Source organism: Cupressus sempervirens, chromosome 1 (genome assembly GCF_028749045.1).
Source record: "Cupressus sempervirens isolate cs-2001-9-10 chromosome 1, ASM2874904v1, whole genome shotgun sequence".
Taxonomy (NCBI): Eukaryota; Viridiplantae; Streptophyta; class Pinopsida; order Cupressales; family Cupressaceae; genus Cupressus; species Cupressus sempervirens.
The window spans coordinates 432,721,048-432,743,254 of record NC_143118.1 but is presented as its reverse complement, the minus strand read 5'-3'; the positions used below and the strand labels follow the sequence as shown (position 1 = coordinate 432,743,254).

Here is a 22,207-nt window from a genome sequence, read left to right as displayed (position 1 = left end):
TTATTTTTTTTGTGCAACGCACGATAGTCCACACAAATGTGCATCATCCTGTCCTTTTTGACCAATACCATTGATAATGCCAAGGCGCTAGAACTGGGATGGATCCATCTTTTCTTCGATAGTTCTTGAATAGTCTTTTCGATCTCATCTTTGAATTTCTTGGGATGGCGTCAGGTTGTGTTTATGATCGGCTTGGCTCCAACTTCCAACTTGATAGTATGTTCAAACTCTTGATGAGGCAGTATGCCAGGAGAAATTTCAATAAAAACTTTATCATGTTGACTCAATATATTCTGGAGATCATCATCCTGGGGAGGTGGTTGTTGCCCTTTTATAGGTTCTTCGGAGACAAAACAATGTGTGGCCCAAGCAATGTCATCACAGTAAAAAATTTTCTCCATCCGATGTGTAGAAACTTCGTTCAGACCTTCATTTGCCATTTTGCGGAGAACAGCCTTATTTTCATCGACAACAAAAGTGAAGTCCATCCGTTTGAAGCTCTGAGTGTATTCATCAAGTGTCTCCATCCATTGTATGCCTACAATTACCTCCATATCAATCAAGGTCCACTATGAAGAAATCCTCGATCACTATGTGATTCGCCATTGTGATACTTAGCTGATGAACAAGGTGTGTGAAGGGCAGGAGAGTCCCTTTGGCAACTTTGACCTAAAATCCTACATGTGTCTCCGTAGGTAGACCTCTTCATTTCACCAAAGATGAGTTTATGAAGTTCAGAGTGGCTCTGCTATTGAGCATCACCATAACCCTTTGTCCTTGAAGGGTTCCTTGTCCATGAAAAACTGTGCACCTCAGGCTGTCGGCTAGGGTGATAGTTCCTCCACGCTGTACCAATGCTACAATTCTTTCTGTACAGTTCAAACTAGCCATGTTGGTGTCGTCGTGATGTTGGTTGTCTTCGGAGGGTGTTTCATCCTGTTTGTCCTCATCATTGGACATGACCTCAATGTAGTGGATCTTTTCTTTTCCGAGGCATCTGTGCCCAGGTTCCCATGGTCCTTTGCAATTGAAACATAGTTTCTTGCTTTGGAACTCCTATCTGGTAGCTTCGTCCACGTATGCCTTTCTCAGTGGAGGTTTTTTATCTTTTTCCTTTGAAAACACTGGTGGTTTGGAATGTGTTTAACTTCGTGAGGTTGATGCCATTGATGATGCCATACTCCTTGCCTTCTTAATAGCCTCCGACAGGGTTGTAGGATTGAACCTTTTTACCCAACCTTTTAGTGGTTTTGTCAGTCCGTCCATGAATAGCACTATCCATCTTCTTTCAGAAATGCCCGTGACCAAATGCAATGAACCTAAGCTAAAAGAACAAAATATTATGTTTTAATGAAATATCACATAATAATAAAATTATTTATGAAAGGTTATTTCTTATCACATAGTAATAAAATTAATTATGGATTAAGTTCAATTATAAAATCAAATAAATAAGGAGTTATTACTTATAAGTTTTAGTATCAACATTATTAATAACAATATTCATTTATTAAAGATGTTGAAATGGTGATTTAATCATTAGTTGAATCCTTTGTTAAAAATGGACAGAGGGAGTAATTAAGGTGGACCCACAAAATAACCAGCGTAATTAACAACCCCTCATACCCATGGCTCTTCACACCATACAAATAGGTGTACACTGATGACAAGGAGAGGGGCAGACAAGAAAGATGGAAAGAAGGACAGTTGATTAGGCATACGACAAGGGTGACATCACTATGACGGCTCCGCAAAGTTAATACAGTTGATTTCCATAAAGTTGATTAAGATCAAGTTAAGGCTTATACAACGTTTTGACCCCGAGCATAAGTAAGGTATGAATTAGAATGTTTATAATTCATAAATAATGTTTAGTCAATTAAGATATGTTTTTTTTAGGTTTAAAGATATAAATTTTTATTCAAAGTATTAAATACATAAGCTATGATATATGTTGCTGACAAATATGAAAATAAGTTAAGTTATTAATTGAAAATATATGAGAAATAAAAGATTTGGGTGTTAATCTATAAACACCATAGTTACCAATGATACAAGTAGCATGGAGCATGCAAGATATTTAAGATCTCCATAGCTTGCCATGGCTGATAATCGACATACCAGAATTTTCTGAAGTTGTCAGCATATGCATATGTGAATAGCCTTGGATAGAGGATGCCCATCCAAAAAGAATATTAAGGGTGTGCGCTCTCGGGAAGATGGCGGAGTAGCTATGAGCTAGGAAGATTGACTTGGAGACGTTCTTATGATTGGGGTTAAGTTAGAGGGTAGAATTATAAGATTATATTATTATCTATTTACAAATTTCTATGTACAGGTCAAGCAACAAAATCAACACAACTAAACAAGAACTTCATAGCAAAACAAAGAGTTTTTGAAATTCTACAATGTACTTGTCAACCGATCCAGTTTGCCTCAGTTGTGCCAAATCTTTGAAATTGAGTTCCGAATCTTTACCGTCAAATTGATCTATCAATTTCTCAGTGAATTTTGCATAGGTATTTATTTGATCATGCCCCAGCGTGATGGTGCCATGATGCCACCATTCATGTGCAACTCCTTCCAAGTGTAAGGCCGCAAATTTAATTGCTTCTTCTTTTGGCATGGGATTAAGATGGAAGTAAGTATTTGCCTTCATTACCCACGCTTGCGCAGATATGGATCCAAATCCGTCAAATGGTGAAAGATTTATTTTACTCAACTTCCTCTTAAGATCATCATTAAAATATCCTCTATTTCTATCTCTCGAATATCTCATTCTTAGATCTGCATATCTTTGTAGGATATATTTTCCTCAAAATTGGCATTCTTCCAGTCTTCTCTCAGCTGTTCTTGCATTTCTTCAATGGTCAACTGCTTCCCTCTGGGTGGTGTCTCTATCCGTGGGGGAAAAGACGACATGTAAGGTCGAGAGCGTGCTAGATGAGGGTTTGTTTTACTCGACACCGAGTGTTACATCCCAAAATTTTGACTTAATTTTAAATTTGTTTATAACCATTGGATTTAACGGAGTATCCTTTCATGATCATGTGAAATAGGTAGTTATTTATATACATTGTATTAATTGTTAATTAAGATGGTCGTTAACCATTAATTGTTATTAGATGATTAGCAATTGCTTGATTTAAAGTAACAATTATTATGTTTTTATGAATTATTATTATGGTAGAAGTGTTTTATGGTTGATTGCAAGAGAAGATGAAGTGGGGGGAAGCATTGCTAAATGGGGTCATCGGAATGGGATGTTCACTTAGTTCAGTCATCAGGATCGACAAGTATGATCTTAAACTTCTTTGGAAAGGATGCGACAACTTGATCACATGATACATTTTTGGGACCCGCATGAGCTATTAAGAAAATAATCTAAGAAAACATAAAATAATCTAATTTAAAATATAAAACATACCTCAAGAGATTTTTAGTTGATCTTCATTATATTATTATAATAAATATTTACATATGTACATATAAATATAAAAATGAAATGGCACCAATAAATTATAATAATGTACTTTAATGATGTCACCCCATTGATATACATACATGAACGTATATAAATATTATAATAACAATTGAAATTATAATTTTTCCAACTCTTCTTTTCAACTTTTTATTTTTCTTTCCCTCTCGTTTCATAATCGATTTAATATTTGAAATTTTGAATTGGCTATAATCTTTTGAAACCAACGGAAGCGAAGGAGTCATGATCGCTCTCCACATATGAAAGCTGTGAGGGAGAGACGGGTTCAGCTTTTCCTTGGTGCCCAAACTTCTTTCTACCTTGCTAAGTTCAAGTTTTTCCTTGTCACATTAACCGATTTGACCTTGCATTGTTATGTCTGCAATTTGCCATCGATATGTCTGCAATATACCATTGTTACGTCTGCAATCTACCATTGATACATCTACAATCTGCCATTGTTACATCTGCAATATACCATTGTTACAACCTTGTTCGGATAGTGCGATTTCACCATAGCCAAGCAAGTATTCCGGCTGGAATATAGAGATATAAGCACTGGAAGTGACGTTTTTAAGTAACAAGAGGGAGCCGATCAGTTTGCCAGTTCCTCAAGCAATACATATCAAGTCATGAATTACCTTTCAATGTTTTTGAATACATATTTCATTGCAGCCAGCTAAGTTTAGGAGTCTCCTTCTCTAAAACTGTTATCATATTATTTAACTTGCTGAATATTCCCTGTGATATATATTGAGCTTTTCTTTTTATTTCGTTGTATCCAGAATCATCTTAAAAGAAGTCTAGTAGTATCTCTTTAAAAGGAGTCTCAAAATGTAGTAAAAACCTTCATGAAGTTATTGATATCAATAACAAGTTTTATGCTGTGTCAAATTATGATAAAAGATATTAAGAGCAGATTGCTCAAAATCTTTCCAAAACACCTGGGATTCATCGGCAATATAGCCATGATATGGTGAAGAGGTGTAAAAGGGCAGAGTGCTCATAATTTTAATACACCTAGGAATCACCGGCTATGTAGTCAAGTATGGTGAAGAGGTTGAATAAATCTGCAAGAAAACAAAAAAGAAATCAGACAAGAATACCTTAAATGAAATATACTTAATAGCCTAGGCTCATCCCTGTAATAAATCCTATTGTTAAGTGGTGGTGATTGGATCATTGAACCCATCAGAAATCCTTGGCCAAGGTAGTTTATAGGCATGTGTGCCAACTAATGATCACTTGATGTCAGTAGTGCCAGTTATGTAAGCATGTCCATTTCATAACTGAGTGGACAATCAAAACACCAAGATGCTCAGGTGGTTGGACTGAAGAACATCTCATGCCTGATCCCGAGGTAGGGAGGGCTATTCTATTTTGATTGAATGTGTGGGGATAATTATGGTCCGATGTTGGGAGGTTAAGCTTATGTCAATGCTTCTCCTCTCACCAAAGCCGAGGCTTGCACAAGCAACTAAAGATCTTGCAAAAATACTTGTATGTTCCATTTCTTATTTTCTTGTTAAGCATTTACTTGTATACAATTATGTTTTGTTAATTGTTAATTTAGTTGTTTCAGCTGATCATGAATACGGTTATGAATAGTTAATCATTAATCTAGTTATTACAGTTGATCATGAATACAGTTATGCTAGTTAATCGTTAATCTATTTATTTCAGCTGAACATGAATACAGTTTTGAATAGTTAATCGTTGATCTAGTTATTTCAATTGAATGTGATTTTAGTTATTTTCTGTTAATTGTTAAAAGCAGTTGATGTCATGTGAAAAGGATTTAGTTATCTACATAGATGCTGGGAGATTTTAGTTTAAACCGTCTTTGATTTAGATATGAAATCCGTTTGTTACACCAAGTTTGTGCTGTGACCATTTTGTTCTCTGGATATTTATTGTTTGCCAACTTCTTGAGAGTTTCTTCCATGAGTTGCTCAGTATCATTGATCTGTGCTTGATTGCTAGCAAGTTCTCTTAGTAGTGCCAAGAGTTTGGTAGCAGCAGGTTCCGGTTCGGTAGTCATTCTATTAATGGAATGGGTTCTTCTTCTCTTTCGGCTGTAAACTCTCATTCATTGTCCATAGGCTGGCAGGATCGAAGTTTTGCTACCATTGTAATGTTCCATAATAACTCCAAACTGAAATGAGTTATAGGAAACAGGAATGGCCGTACGGATGTGACTAGATTGGTATGCACAGAGAAGACTAGAGGGTCGTATGGACTAGAATAGGGGTATGGTACAATAGAAGTCATTGTGTGGCCATAGGATGGAAGACTAAACAACTGTACAGTAGTCACCAAGGGCCATACGATAAGGAAAGGTAGGGTTGTACAGTGTGTGGAGATGACCATACGGTACAGGTCGACCATACGAATGGCAATGGAAGGTGATGCGTGGGGGGGGGGGGGGGGGAATGGAAGGCCGTATGGTAAGGGCCATACGGTGTATGGAGAGGAAGACACTCGATAGAGAGTAGTTAGGCCGTACGATGGATGTCGCTTGGAATCACAGATAGGTTGTGGGCCATGCGAAATATGAAATGGATCTACGCTTAGTATCAGAACAATTCATTTTCTAATTGATGCCAAAGCAATTGATTCAATTTGTTACTAGAGATATAAGTATATGAATTTGCAATAAAGATAGTACTCTGATTTGCCAGATCCAAGAAAAGTATTATATGCAATGAAATAAGGTGAGGGTTGAATCCCTCCGAAATCGGAATAGCCAAGTAGGGAAGATCTTTCACTTCCAAAATGGTGAACCACAGAGAATCTCAATGGGAATTTGTAGTATAAAGAAATATAATCCAAGTCGCATACCTAATGACTACCACAAGCTGTGCTTAAATATCCGTCGGGGAAAACTTTCTGAGAGTGTACAAAGATAGCCGACAACGACAAAAACTACAGAAACAAAACAAAAATGGTTCTGAAATATATTAAATCAATTGGCCCATTAACAATAGTTTGATTAATAATCTATTTTATGAAGAGAATATTAATTTTTTTACCAATACCACTGATGATGCAAAAGGGCTAGAGCTGGGATGGATCCATCCTTTCTCGAGCAGCTTTTGAATCCTCTTCTCGATCTCATCTTTGATTTTTTTGGGATGACGGTATGGCGTGGTGATAACTGGTTTTGTGCCAACTTCCAACTCGATTGTATGTTCAAACCCGCGTTGGGGGGGTATGTTGGGAGGAATGTATATAAAAACTTTATCAGAGGTACTCAAGATATTTTGAAGATCATCTTGATGGGGTGTCTATTGTCTTTTTATAGGTTCCGCCGAAACGAAACAATGTGCAATTCATGCAATGTCATCATGCCAAAATATGGCCTCCATCCTTTATGCCAAAACTTCCTACGGTCCCTCATTGGTCATCGCACGGAGAACAACCTTCTTCCTATTGACAACAAAAGTGAAGTCCATCTATTTGAAACTTTGAGTATATTCATCAAGTGTCTCCATGCACTGTATGCTCAAAATAACCTCATATCATCTAGGTCCACTATAAAGAAATTCTCCATCATAGTGTGGTTAGCCATGGTGATATTTAGTTGGGGAACAAGGTGCGTAGAGGGCAAAAGTGTCCCTCTGGCGACCTTGACCTAGAATCGTGCGTGCATCTTAGTAGGTAGACCTCATCTTTTCACCAAAGACAAGTTTATGAAGTTTAGAGTGGCTCCGCTATCAACCATCACAATGACCCTCTCTCCTTGAAGGGTTCCCTATACATGAAATACCATACATCTTGGGCTCCTGGCTAAGGCGATGATTGCTCTACGCCATACGAAAGTGGTGATTCTCTTCGTACGGTTTAGATTTACCATTTTGGAGTCCTCGTGGGGTGGTCGTTTTTTGTGGGTAGATCCTCCTGATCTTCCTCATCATCAGATATGACTTCAATGTAGTGTATTTTCCCTTTACCGAGGCATCTGTGTGTGCCTAGGTTCCCAAGGTCCCTTGCAATTGAAACATAATTTCTTCCTTCGGAGCTCTTGTCTGGTAGCTTCGTTTAACAAAGGCTTCTTTGGCAGAGGTTTGTTATCTTTGTCCCTTGGAAATACTGACGGTTTGTAGTGTGAGTAACCTCGAGAGGATGATGTTGATGATGATGCCATGCTTCATGCCTTTTTTATAGCCGCCGAAAGGGTGGTAGGATTGAAACCTTTTACCCAACCCCTTAGTGGTTTCATCAGTTCGTCCATGAAGAGCACTATCCGTCTCCTTTCGGAAATGTCTAACCAAAACAAAAAGTTTTTGAAGTTCTGTGATGTACTGATCGACCGATCCAGTTTGCCTTAGTTGTGCCAACTTTCTGAAATTAAGTTCCAGATCTTTACCATCAAATCGATCTACTAATCTTTTAGCGAATTCTGCATAAGTATTTATTTAGTCATGCCCTAATGTGATAGTGCCATGATGCCACCATTCATACACCACTCCCTCCAAGTGGAGTGCTGTAAATTTGATTGCTTCTTCACTTGGCATTGGATTAAGTTTGAAGTAAGTATCGACCTTCATCACCCATGCTTGGCCAAATATGGATCCGGATCGGTCAAATGGTGACAAATTTACCTTACTCAACTTTCTTCTAAGATCATCATTAAAATACCCTTAGTGTCCGCCTCTAGAATATCTCATTCTCAATTTTGCATAATCCTTGTAGGATATATCCTCCTCCAAATTCACATTCTTCCAGTCTTCTCTCAATTGTTCTTGAACTTCCTCAAAAGTTGTCTGCTTTCCTCCATGTGGTACCTTCGTCTGTGGAGGGAAAAATGACATGGAAGGTCGAAAGCGTGTTGGATGAGGGTTTGCCTTACTTGACATCGAGTTTGCGCTCTGACCATTTTGTTCACCGAATATTTTATTTTCTGCCAATTTCCTGAGAGTTTCTTCCATAAGTCGATTATCATTGATGTGAACCTGATTCCTCGAAAGATCCCTTAGTAGTGCCATGAGTTCGACAAGAGTGGGTTCTTGATCCGCCATTCTATCAACTAAATGAGAAGATCTTCTCTTTCGACTATAAACTTCCATTCATTGTCCACAGGCTGGTAGGATCGTTGGCTTTGATACCTCTATAATGTTCCTTTCCAGAAATGACCAAGGGTGTCTTTCCTTCCCCTGTGCCAAAATGCATCGTCAAAATCAACTTCTGTAAGTTTCTTATGGTGAGAACAAGTCAACAATGCAGCGTGTACGGTGAGAACATGACAGGGTTGTATGGTTAAGGGTGTAGCTGTACGGTGCAGCAAGGCAAAGACCGTACGATCAATGGGTGCAACAAGGCAAGGGCCATATAGTGAATGGGTGTAGCAAGGTAGGGGTCGTATGGTCAATGATGCAAGCCATATGGTGTTAATGATGTTGTCGACAGGGTGATCTGTACGATAGCTACTGCAAGTCTATACGGTGACAGAGAAATGTGTACGGAATGATGGTTTTTGAAGGGCGATAGGGGTATGCGTACGAAAGAATACAATTGTCGATCAATCATGGAGGAATCAATAGAAACATAGAGCGCACATTGCCACACACAAAAAACGAATAAAGATAGATGTATTCCAGAAACAATAATATCTACATATATGAAAGATGCTTTGATTTGCTAGATCCGAGCCAACTAATAGATGGACTAGGGTGAGGGATGAATCCCACCAAAACTACACTAGCCAAGTGGGGAAGATCTTTCACTTCCGAAATGGCGAACAATACTGAACTCCAATAGGAATTCATAGTACAAAGAAATAATCCAAAATCGCATGCCAACTACTACCTACGTGGCGTGCTTAAATACCCTTCAGAGAAACTTTCCAAGTGTTTACAAAGATAGGCGACAACCACACCTATGGAAACAATTAAATAAAAATGGTTCCAAGATATACTAAATCAATCGACCCATTAACAAAGGTTGGTTTAATTATTTATTTTATGTCAGGAACTTTACATTAATATACTATCTGAAATAGGAGTCACACCTATTATTTCCCCATTTGACCAAATGCACTTTCCAAAAATAGAAAGGTCCCTCTCAGTCATCTCTAGACTTACCATAAATAGTAAGTACATTAAACTAAGCCCAAAAAAAGTCCAATCTGAGCCAAATGAAGACCAAACTATAGCGTACTGATTCATGGAGAAGACATGACCCTCCCATAATTGAGCCTCTGCCTCAGAAGTCCTTATATCCACAATAATTAGCCTATGAGGGTCAATCATAGGCTAACCCCGTTGCAGAACAAGAACAAACTAAAATGGGGACATTACAATAATATAAGTGGTGTCAAGTTCTCACAAAGTATCTCAGAGCATCTTTGTAGGTAAAGATCTTAAGTAGAAAGAAGTCTCTTGCAATTGAAATCTATGTAAATAGTCCCATAATCTTAAGAGATTAAATAAGGGATTTTAGAGAGAACATGTGGACAATGTCTTTATAATTCTTCTCAATTCCTAGTTTTTGTACTCCTCTCTTAGTTGGCATAGGAATTTTGGATTGCAAGTGTTAACATCTAGTAAAAGAGTTCGATGTAGAGATGGTCGTTGTTTTCCCTGTCTCTTTTACATATAGTAATGAGCATTTGGATGTTGTCCTTTGGGGTTATTGTTCTTGCATATTTTGTGATCAAGGCATATTCCTCTTTGTTTATTACGTACTAGGTTTTGGTGAGAATTTTGAAGTTAGGTTAGTTTGGGATAGTGGCTTTATGTGTATTCAACCAACAAGCTGCATTGCAAACTAGGGTTTGTCACAGTTCAGTAATTATTGTAGGCCATATGCTTCTAGTTATTGTTTCTACATTTGTTTGGTCTCTCATAAGTTGTTGAGTGAATGTTAGGGGCCCTCTTTGTGTTGTGCTTGTGGTGTCACCCCTTGGGTGCAACCCATATTCATAATTCAAACTTGGGCACCAACCTAATTGTGGGCCGACTTTCTTGATTTGAGAGATGTTTGACTTCATATATGATCAACATGCTTTGAGAATCAATAATGATCATTCAGCTTTGCATTTTCTTGTCTTGGTAATTTCTCATTGGGAGATTGCAGTTCTAGAGGTGAAATATCCTCCCTCGTTTGCTACCGATCCCAATTTGTTGAAGTCTATTAGAGACCAATTGGAATGATAGACTGTAGTGCCTGCCCCTAGGTCACATTTTTGTTATCATTGTCGAACTCTTTTAGGGCTAGTGTTATGTTGATGGTTAGCAGCATTGTTTTGAGACTATCAGATATTGTGCTATGGATTCAGTTGATATGTGATGAGATTACGTAGACTTTACATTTCATGTATGCATGATGATTATTACATTATTTTCAGTTATTGATTAGTTAGATGGTTTATTATCACATGTGTTTTCTTATGGATACTTACCCCATACTTGCATGTGTATGGTGTGTGTGTTTGTTCTTGGATGGCGTTTCTGATGTGGTTAAGGAAGGGAGTCGTAGTCACCTATTAGTCGGAATCTACACGATGCACCACTTCTTGCCATTGCCTGTTTAGCTTAGCATATATATATATTGTATGTACATGCATGGTTTTTATGCAGGTTGCAGGTACCAGGTATCAACTTCCCTGAATTGCCAGGATGAGCGTACTCTATCGCATTATCTCAATGGTAAGAGAGAGGAGATAAATTCTCAAGTCCAAATCCCAACCCTTTAAGCCATTTGTCCTAATTGGAAATTAGGACAAGTATCTGAGTTGAGTACCCTCTGAATGCGTCAGATGACGTAATTCGTGATATTAACCCTTTTGGTTTGATTTTGTATGTGTTTTGCTATAATGGGTTTTTCGTATTTTATTTTATGAGTTTTTGGTGTATTTTCTATTAATTAAGCCTAATTAAAAGATTTAATTAATGGTTTAATTTAATGAAAAATTAATATGGTATTTTAATATTTATTTTATTTAATTAATTGGAAAATTAATTAAATAAAATGAATTAATTTGGAGATAAAAGATATAATTGTAAAGTTGGAATGTGATAATATTTATTTAAGTTAATAAATATTTTAGCAATTAAGTTTCAAAAATGAATTTAAAAGTGGAAAAGATATTAAAATTATTAAAAGATTATAGGTTGCATGATGTGTGCATGTGTTTAAAATATAAATATATTAAGATTAGACAAGTGGATTTATTAAAGTGAGTGCATGAGATTTAAAAAAAATTAATAAATAAATTAAAAAGAGTAAAGTGAATATGAAATTAATTAATGTGCATAATTCTAATATTCATTCACATAGGAGTTTGCGAATTCTTGGGAGTTGTCATTTAGACAACACAAGAGTTTGCACTCTAATTATGCACATGTTGTCAACAATACAAGAGTTAGTGCACAAATTAAGCACATGGTGTCTACAACCTTATGACTCATCTAGAAGGTTGGAAAAGATTCATGCTTAGTTGTCAACACCTTCAGGTTGCTTCTAGAGACATTCTAGGTGCTTCTTGAGAGTTGTTTATATGGAGGCACTCCTAGAAGCTTAGGGAGAGCGTTTGGAGAGCATTTGGAGAGCGTATTTGGAGGACCCGGGAACGTTGGAGAAGGAAGGAGCTTGCTTTGCAGACTTTGAGGAGAAGTGTTTTAGCATCAGTGTCCAAGTAGACACTTGTGATTTTGCTTATGTTATTTTCGCATTTTGCACTTCCTGTCTTCTTCATGTCTTCTGACTACTTTCTGAGGATTTCATGTGTTGAAAATCTTGGTTCTACGAATTCTTGTTATGGGTAGTTAAATTCTATATGAGAAAATTCCTCATGCGTAGATTTGAAAATTCTATGGGCTAGGGTTTAATAGTTTATAGGCAAACCTATTAGAAGGATTAATAGGTAAATCTAGAGATCAATCAATATAGGGAAAATTCTTAATTTATAAAATTGAAAATCCCTATTTATTTAAAAAAATTATGTTATATTTGCAAGCGTTATTGTAAATGTTTTCTGTGTTTAAAATATACATATATGTTTATTAAATTTCATACATTTGTACATATATATATATATGTATGTATATGTATATATATATATATATATATATATATATATACATATATATAGATATATATATATATATGTATGTATATATATATATATATATATATATATATATATATAAATACATATACATATATATAAATACATATACATATACACACACACACACACACACATATATATAAATATATTGAAACGCTGATCTTTTAAAAGTTGCAGTCGGAAACATTATAACATAAATCTAAATCGTGCATTTGATAAACGTTTTATGAAAAACGTTATTATATATATAAAAAAAAAATTGAAAGAAATCTTAACTAAGGGAGGGCATGATTTGTACCCTACGGGTGGCAGACCTGCCATTGCAAGGATTGCGACGACAGGGATACTATGTACTCGTTGTCGTCGCAGTGCTTGCGGCAGCAGGTACTGCGTATCATATATAGCATAGTTCCAAAAATCGCCATGAAATCGCCGAAATCGCGATAAGATTCATGGCTCCCGATTTTTTTGGAATCGGAAATCGCTGGTGGCGATTTTTTCGCATGAATCGCCTGAATCGCCAAAATCGGCGATTCATGGAAAAAATCGCCAGAATCGCCATCGGGTATCGCCAGAAATCGGCCGCGGCAGCAAGGATAGAAAGTTCAATTTTTAAAAAAAAACACATGTTTTATTTGCTTTCTAAGTTGACTTTCCTCTTTGTTATAACCCTAAAGAGCCTTCTATTTGCTTAGTATGAGTAGAAGAGAGGAAGAGTGAGAGAGAAGAAGAGAAAAGAGAATCCATAGGTTTCCAACCGGCAAGAAGGAAGAGCACCAAAGAGATCAGAAGTCCATTTGGGGAGGCCATAAATTGCATTGGGAGCATTAAGGAGTCAATATCAACACTCCTCAACTCATTTGCAAGAGGTAAGTGTTGGTTTTTTTTTTGCATGTTAGTGTAGTATGCATTTTTTGTTAAATTTTTTTAGTGTTCATTTGCAAATCTTGAATGTTTTTTATTTTTAGTTTTAACTTTTACTAAATTGCAAACTAGGGTTTGTTGTTTTGTAGTTTTTGTTTATTAGTTGCAAACTTTGATTTTTTACATGAATTTTTTTATTGCAGCAGCCCTTTGCTTTCATTTTCCAATTTCCACAATGGGTAAAAAAGATGAATGCTGGAAATATAATGAAGAGTTTCCTGGGAGAACCAAATATCAAACAAAATGTATATTTTGCAAAGAAAAAATAAATTCGGGAGGTATCTATAGATTGAAATACCACATTGCTGGCATACCTGGCCATGATGTCACAGTTTGCACTCAACAAACCGCTGAGGCAAAATGCTCTTGTTTAGTGGCATTAGAAAAAATTGAACAAGACAAGTTGACTAAGAAAATGCAACTTGAAGGGTTAAGAGGTATTGGCTCCCGTGCTCCCACATCCGCAACCGCATCTACATCTGCAAGTGCATCTGCATCAGCTTCCGCATCCGTAGGTTGTGTTGGGGAGGGTTCTTCTAGGCCTCCTTTTCATCCTAGTGCTAGTGCTCATGTGAGTGTTAGTGGTAGTCGGTCTCATACTGAGACAGAGTCCAACACCAACCTATTGCGGCCTAGAGTGCGGAAAAGCAGAATGGATAGTTACTTTGTGCCCCGCACTACTCCTGGCTCCCAACCCACGCTTGAGGGCATGGGTTTGAACAAGGAGATTCATGATGCTGCCAGAAAAGAGATTTGCAAATTCTGGTACTTTTGCAACATTCCATTTATTGCAGCCAGGTAATTGATTCTTTATTCTTTGTTATCTTCAAAGTTAAAGTTAAAAGTAAAAGTAAAACTTTAATTATATCTACTTGTTTTATGATTTTAGTTTTTGACATCTAAATTTCTAATCAATATCATTATCTATTTGTGACAGGACTCCTTATTGGCAGAACATGATAGATGCAGTTGCCATTTGTGGTCCGGGGTTTAAAGCCCCAACTGAGGCTGAGTTGAGTGGATACCTCCTGGAGGAAATGGTTGAGGATATGAGGCATGAGCTTGAGGACAACCGAAAGGAGTGGATCGAAAAGGGTTGCACCATCATGACTGATGGTTGGACAGATAGGAGGGGAAGAACACTCCTCAATTTTCTTGTATCCTGTGGAGGTGATTGATCATTCTACTTTCCTACATACATAATTTTGAATCGTGATTGACTATTTCAAATTTTGATTTGTTGATTGCTAATAGTAATTATAATTCGTTGTTTTGTTACTTGTAGGATATACCATGTTCCTCAAATCCATTGATGCTTCTGCTCATGTAAAAAACGCCACATACTTATGTGAGGTTATTGAGGAAGTTATAGCAGAGGTGGGGGAACAACATGTGGTGCAAGTGGTGACGGATAATGCAGCAAGTTATGTTGCTGCAGGTAAACTTTTAACTTTTTAAGTTTTGAAAATAAATTTATTTGAATTTTGAACTTTTTCTAATTCTAACTTAGAATTTCTAAATTTCCTAAGTTCTAAGTTCTAACATGTTTGAAATTTGAATTTCTAATTATCTTAAAATTGTTGTAGGCAAACTTTTGATGGAGAGGCACCCCACCATATTTTGGTCCCCTTGTGCAGCACACTGCCTTGACCTCATGTTGGAGGAAATTGGCAAACTTGAGTGGGTCAAGTCATGTGTGGAAAGGGCAAAAAACATATGTAAGTTTATTTATAATCATTCATTTGTCCTTAGCACAATGAGGAAGTACACAGGAGACAAAGAGTTAGCTCGTCCAGGGATCACGAGGTTTGCCTCGAATTTCATCACCTTGCAGTCCTTGTTGACATCAAGGGATGATTTGAGGAGCATGTTTGTTGGGCGGGAGTGGATTTCATCTTCCTATGCTACGACCACTGCAGGGATAGATGTGGTGGATTGCATATTTGATGATGATGGTTTTTGGAAACCTGCTAGAGAAATACTTAAGGTAATTTTATTGCAATTTAACATTTAATATTTTACAGTTTACTATGCTAATTGTTTAATGATTTAGTTTTACCTTATATTATTGAATTATTCTATGTTTAAGTTTTGACTCAAATTTTTGTTTTACTTTATATGTAGGCCACTGAGCCTCTTGTATCTCTCCTACGAACTGCTGATGGGGAGAAGCCCTCTATGGGCTACATATATGAGGGCATGGATAGGGCCAAGGAGGCCATTAAAGCTCAGTATGCAGGAGTGCAGGAGAAGTATGCCCCTATTTGGGACATCATTGATAGGAGATGGCAGAATCAGCTCCACAGACCCATCCATGCAGCAGCTTACTTTTTGAATTCGGCATTTCGTTTCCGTCCTGACTTCAAGGCGGATGAGGAGGTTCTCACCGGATTATATACAGTGATCCAGAGGTTGAGTACTGATGAGGATAGCAGTGCTGCAATTATTGAGCTTGATAAGTTCAATAATAAAGAAGGGCCACTTTTCTCTAGCAGGGTAGCCATAGATGCTCGGGAAACAATACAGCCAGGTAAAAATTAAATAATATATTCAATGTTCATGAATCTAGATTCTAAACTTAAAGTTGATTATGTAATTTTAGAGTTAACTTGTAATTTGTAATTTGTGAATGAGACTAATTATTTTTATTTTCCCTTATTTCAGATAGATGGTGGCAAATGTTTGGGGCCACAACCCCAAAACTTCAAAAAATTGCCATTCGTATTCTGAGTCAGCCAAGCAGCGCTTCTGGATGTGAGCGCAGTTGGTCCATGTTCGAGCACATCCACTCGAAGAGGAGAAACAGGTTGACAGTGCAGAGGTTGAATGATCTTGTCTTCGTTCATTACAACCTCCGTCTTAGGATCAGACAGATTTTGGGCACTGACTCCTCTCCGATCATTCTGGAGGAGATTGATCCAGAATCAGAGTGGCTCACAGAGGTTGTAGATCCAGTCTTCACTGAGGAAGACCGTGCGTGGATTGACCAGGTGGATATAGAGGCTGAGGCAGCTAGAGCACGTTCTTCAGGCATTGGTAGACGCACACGTGCACGCACAGAAACAGGCCCTAGCGACATTCGTGAGCCCATCTTATATGCGGGAGATATGGCTCGACAGTCCTCTAGGACCTACATTAGACGCCTTGCTACTAGGCAGACTGGATACTCAGAGGCTGAGGCTGAGGCTGTAGCCGAGCTTGAGGATGATGTTGAGGATGATGATGACTATGAGTCTGAGGCTTGAGCTGGAGCCTTGTTTTTATATTTTGTTTACAGATATTGATACTGAATCATTGATAGACATATGTTTCAAAGTTTCAAACTTTCATGGATCTTCATCTTAGATTCTTACATAAATTTATGATTTGATGTCTTATGGATCATCTTACATACATTCTATGATTTAAATCATTATGATCATTTGATTTCTATTTACTTCAGCTAGCCTACAATTTACATTTTAGAATCTTAGATAACATAGTTACGTATGTGATGGATTTTATGTTTCATGTTTATGTATGTTAAGTTTTAACTTCTATTTGATGATGTTATAGTGTGCTTAAGTTATATTCAATAAAGGGTGCATGAAATAAGTTTTAAATTGTTAAAATCTTTAAATTTAAAGGGTTTTTTCAAATTTGCCGATTCATCGCCGATTCATTGCCGATTCATTGCCGATTCACGATTCGATTCGGCCTTGCCGATTCCGATCCGATTCCGATTCACGTTTCTTTGATATATAGCGATATGATTTGTTTTAAATTTTTTTTTATTATATGTTATTAAAAAAACGTTTATGGTATAATATGAAACCGACTTTTAATATATGTTTATTATTATTTTAGCGAAGTTTGTTTAGAATTTATATTATTTAATATTAATTTTATTTAATGTATATTAAATACTATTTAATAAATATTAAATAATTAAGAGATGGTAATTTAAATTATGTTAATAATAGTTGTTTAAAGATGATTTAACCAATCATTATTATAATGATTTAAATTAAGAGACTTAAATTTTAGTGATATTGGATTAAGATTTAATTGATAAGTAGTCATTGTTATATTATAACATTGTTATAACATTGCTATGATTTGAATTATTATGTTGTTATTAATACGTTATGTATTATTAAATAAATTATTAATATACCTTAATTGTGCTAAGAGTTAGTTAAATATTCACTAATGAAGTTTTTGTAAGGTTTCTCTAGATCGATTAATAATAGCTTTGATGAGTTTATTATTTATTAATGTTTGTTGGGTCTAGCAAACTATTAAGTAAATAATAGTGTAAATGGTTTAGATATTAATTAATCCTATTAAAGTTAATATAGTTGAGATTAATTAATGATTGAAGTTTTGAAAAAGATATTAATCAATTTGAATTGGTTAATAATCGGAGGAATATTAATTAATTGATTTATTAATCAACGTACATAGGAGGAATTTATTTGAGATATTAATATTTGGTATTGCGGATTTGTTAGAACTTGTTATTATTAAAGTATTAATTTGAACATTGATGGAATGAAACATAGTTGACTCTTAATGTACGAAATTATCATCCGCTGATAATCATGTAGTTATTGACATAGCTACTAGTTAATTTAGTCAAGAATTAATTAAATTTAACTGATAATAGAGTTTTAATTGTTTAGTCGATAATAACGAATTCAGGGAATTTGTGGGTCACTTAATTGAAGGTGATAAGTCTTAATCTTAAAATTTAAATATTGAGAGGTGCTTTTGGGAAATGATTGGTGACATTGATTTTGAGGAAGTTTTATTTAATCATTAATAACATTGATTTAAGTAAAACAAAGTGAATTATTTAATAAGTAAATAATTATCTAGGGAATTGTTCTATACCATAATCATTTAGAGAGACTCCTTGCTTGATAAGAATCATTATGTTATTAATACAGTTATGTGATTATTAATTAATTTAATTAATTATAGAATTAATTAAATTTAATTGATAATTAAGTTATATAATGGAGTTAAAAATGATATGATTATTGGTAACACAAGTTTTAAAGAAACTATGAACTATCTACTTGAATGTTGATAAGTCTTATTTTGTATAATGGGAGACGTCTTTTGGAAATAATTGTTAATTAATTCGATTAAATTTAATTGAATTGGCATTGGAAAGGGTTGACTTGTACTTAAACGAAGAACCTATACACTTGAAGTATACTTGCAAATAGAAACTGAAACCCCACACTTAATTCAATTATGTAATCTTAGCAAAACCAAAACATGTGCTTGCATTGTGTTTTCTCTATGCTATCTATCTTGGGTTTTGGGTTGACTAGTGTTGACCAGTTATAGGATTTCTACCAGAGGCTCGGGGGTTATGATTGTGATGTCATGATGATGTCTTTTGATCTCGATTCTTTATAAACCCAACCATGGTAATGTAATGGTATGCTCTATGAGATGTTTGTATTTATTGCTTGTTATTTCTTTTCAGTCTTCATGTGTGAAACTGAGATGTATGTATCTGAGACACTTGACTTAACCATTTTTGAGTCATCGATCAGTTATCCTTGGATTACTTTCCAGTTGCCTTGATGGGACTGAAATGTTTGTTTTGATCTTGATGACATCATGTTGTGACATGTTTTGACTCGACCATTTTGGAGTCTTCGATCAGTATTACTTTAAGATACTTTTTGGTTGCTTGTTGAGAACCAATGGATATTGTGATTATCAGTGATACTTTCAGTTGCTAATAGAGAACTGTTGTGGTCAGGATTATTTATGGATGCTCTTCAGTTGCTCATGGAGATTTGATGCTCTTATTATGGATTATCTTTTGGTATTTTTCCAGTCGCTTGTATAGGACTGAGGTGATTTTGTGATTTATGATTCCATGAGCCTAGGATAAGTTATCTACATGTAGTGTCGGGAAGTGGCTTGCAATGGGGGCCGGGGCCCTAAGTGGCTGCCAGGGTAACTCATTGTAAGTTTTATTAATAAGTGATAACATTTACACTAAATGGTGATTAAATGAACCTAATAAGATAATTGTATGTTTTCGCCCATGCCTCGAGTGCTAGTACAGACTAGGATGGGAGTAGAGAGAACGCTTGGTTGCGACCTTGCATTTCGTAGTATGCCTCGTTAGTATGAGAGGATACTAGTGGCCGCACAGGGATCACTAGGGGGCCGGGGTCTATTGAGAGACTGCCAGGGTAACTCTAGCATGATCGTGCGATGACACTTTTCCGCTTGCATAGTAGGTTTCCTACATGTCTTTGTGTGCCTCTAGGATTAGATGTCGTTTTGTGATTGAAACCTTTGAGTTAGTATACTTTTAGGATTCCTGGACTTAGAGAATATTTGTGCTTTGTGATTTTGATAGCAATTCTGGAACTTGAGACTATCTCCTCAGCACGGTGGGAGTGGACCATTTAGGTTCCACGCGGTCAGGTGGTAGTGCTTTTTCACTCTTATGTCATGTCCCCATTTTGGAGGCAATTTGATTTAATTAATTTAATTAATTAGATTGTCCAAAATAATGAATATTTTATGAGGATGACTAATTAATTATTTTAATTAAATAAATAAGTGATATTAAGTTAATTATTTATAAAGTTATCAAATAAATAAATATTAAAAGGTAATTTTATATTTAATTAATTTAATAAAGTGACTTGAATTATAAAATATTTTTTATAAAGTCACTAATAGATAAAATAAAATAATGTTCTAGAAGTTTCTGGAGAAAGTGGAGAAAAAGAATAAATAGGCACCTCGGGCTTCATTCTAATCATCCAGTTGTTTATTTCTCTCTTGACATCAAATTGTGATTCAGTCACATAGTCTATTGTGGAGCCAAGTGGTTTCAGATAGTTAGTTGATCTTTGGGAACGAAAACTCCATTGGATTTGCATAACTGAGGAAGTGAAATATCTTCTGAAGGGTTGCACATTTGGAGGTGATACTTCAATCACTTCAGCTAGGGCATCATTGGGCCTAATGCCATTTTCAGCATTTCAGGAGGTTTTTTTTAGCAGGGCCAAACTTATTGGAGGTCATTTCTATCAGGTCTGCACACTGAAAAAGCAGTCCAAAAAAAGCAGGCCGAAAAAGCAAAACAAAAAAAAAGCAGTCCGAAAAAAGCAGGCCGAAAAAGCAAAACCGAAAAAAAAAGCAGGCCGAAAAGGCAATCCGAAAAAGTAGCTCCGAAAAAAGCAATCCGAAAAAGCAGTTCGAAAAAGCAAAACGAAAAAAGCAAATCCGGAAAAAGCAAGTGGAAAAAGCAGATCAGAAAAAAACAAGCAGAAGGGGCAACATTGAAGGAAAATATTACAGCCATCTACAATTAGGTTCTTCACTTCTCATTTGGCATATTTTCTGAGAAATGTAGGTTTTCAGCTGAGTACAAAATATAGCTTCAACACTTCATTATTTCACCTTGTACTTGTCTTTGTTTGCCATTTGGCATTATTGGTATCAAAGGAAGGCTAGGATTTTGCAATTGAGAGAGCGTTGTAATTTTTGACTATCTATATTGCAACCCTAGAGTTGATGATCAGCTTGTTAGTTTGCATTCCAATTGTTTGACAAAATATCAATTGGCTGTAAGTTCTCTTTTGGCATAAATAATGTTATAATTTTGCATACTATTAATCACACTTAGTTGTAAGTGCATTAATGCCATCTTAGGTTGCACCCAAAGTATTTGTCATAATCACTAGTTGCTGCAGCTGCATATTGCAAGTAGTTAAGTCTCATATTTGTATTGAATATTGTCAAAATTAGTTGCACATTCATGTTAGGTCATTGTTTAGACAATCTAGAGTTTTTTTTGTAAGCATTCTCTTTGATGCAAATCGAAACAAGAGTCATTGCAGCAATCTGAAAAGTTATATCAGTCATATGACCCCTTGTATGCAAAGTGTTTGACAAATTCTTCGAGCCTTCAATCAGCATTTTAAGGTTGGAATTGAGCAGGATTATTACAGTGGTATCAGAGCTTGCTTGCAAAATGTTTGACGAAATGTCAAACAACTGAAGTATAAAGATTTTTTGGTGTTTGAAGGAGTTATAACCTGTTGGGGTTATTACAGTGGTATCAGAGCTATTGACCTACAATCCTGTTGGGTAGATTGGACATTGAATCAGTTAGTTAATCATGTTTACTTCAAGTATCCAGAAGCAGTGGGACAAGGATATGAAGAAGCTTAAACAAAATTTGAAAAGGTTGGATGAAAGTCAGAAAAGGATGAATGAATTGATGGTTTCCATGTTTAAGAGGAGTACATCACAGAACAAAGACAAAGAAGAACAAGAGGTCTCTACAAATGAGGTATCTAGAAACCTCTACAAGGAGTTTGCAACAGTTGGTGACATAGCCGAATCTAGGGAGGACAAAAATCAGACTAGCTTGGAAGAAGATGTTGGGCACACAATACTTCAGAAGGTAGTGGGAATGGATATTACGCAGATTGATAGTAACGGTCAACTTGATACTCAAGTTGAGACAATTGTATACAGGTCGTCAGAGGGTGATGTCACAGGTACTCAGGATGGTTTAGTTCCAACAGGCAGTGACTACAACGTAGTGGGTTCAGATGATGATTATGAGGATGTTTTTGTGCATGATGGTGAGATACTTGGTAAAGATGAGCAGACATTGAGCATTCATGACTTTGCTGAGAGAGAGTACGAGGCACAGATAGATGCTTCGTCACATGAGGTTGAGGCTAGTA

The 22,207-nt window shown here is 36.1% G+C and overlaps 2 protein-coding genes across 7 annotated transcripts in view; both read left to right on the top strand.

Moving 5' to 3' along the window:
- The window catches only part of LOC149578130 (vacuolar acid trehalase), a 303,065-nt gene that overhangs the window by 183,898 nt on the left and 96,960 nt on the right, over positions 1-22,207 (top strand). The window lies entirely within an intron of this gene.
- On the top strand, positions 12,992-16,914 carry LOC149578131 (uncharacterized). Of its 2 annotated transcripts, XM_089827631.1 has the most exons (7): positions 12,992-13,423; positions 13,622-14,276; positions 14,416-14,648; positions 14,764-14,916; positions 15,065-15,465; positions 15,603-16,008; positions 16,143-16,914. In XM_089827631.1, the coding sequence occupies exons 2-7, from the start codon at positions 13,654-13,656 to the stop codon at positions 16,721-16,723; spliced, it is 2,397 nt and encodes a 798-aa protein (XP_089683757.1). In that variant the 5' UTR covers positions 12,992-13,423; positions 13,622-13,653; the 3' UTR covers positions 16,724-16,914. The 2 variants fall into 2 exon arrangements, with proteins under 2 accessions (XP_089683757.1, XP_089683756.1); XM_089827630.1 differs by lacking the exon at positions 12,992-13,423 and having other exon boundaries at positions 13,536-14,276.

What these genes read in the sequence shown, in the direction of transcription:
- LOC149578131 (XM_089827630.1), top strand. Translation starts at nt 13,603, where the DNA reads ATGAATTTTTTTATTGCAGCAGCCCTTTGCTTTCATTTTCCAATTTCC. An exon ending in ATTCCATTTATTGCAGCCAG is followed by an intron (nt 14,277 to 14,415) that starts GTAATTGATTCT and finishes TATTTGTGACAG; the next exon opens with GACTCCTTATTGGCAGAACA. An exon ending in TCGGGAAACAATACAGCCAG is followed by an intron (nt 16,009 to 16,142) that starts GTAAAAATTAAA and finishes CCCTTATTTCAG; the next exon opens with ATAGATGGTGGCAAATGTTT.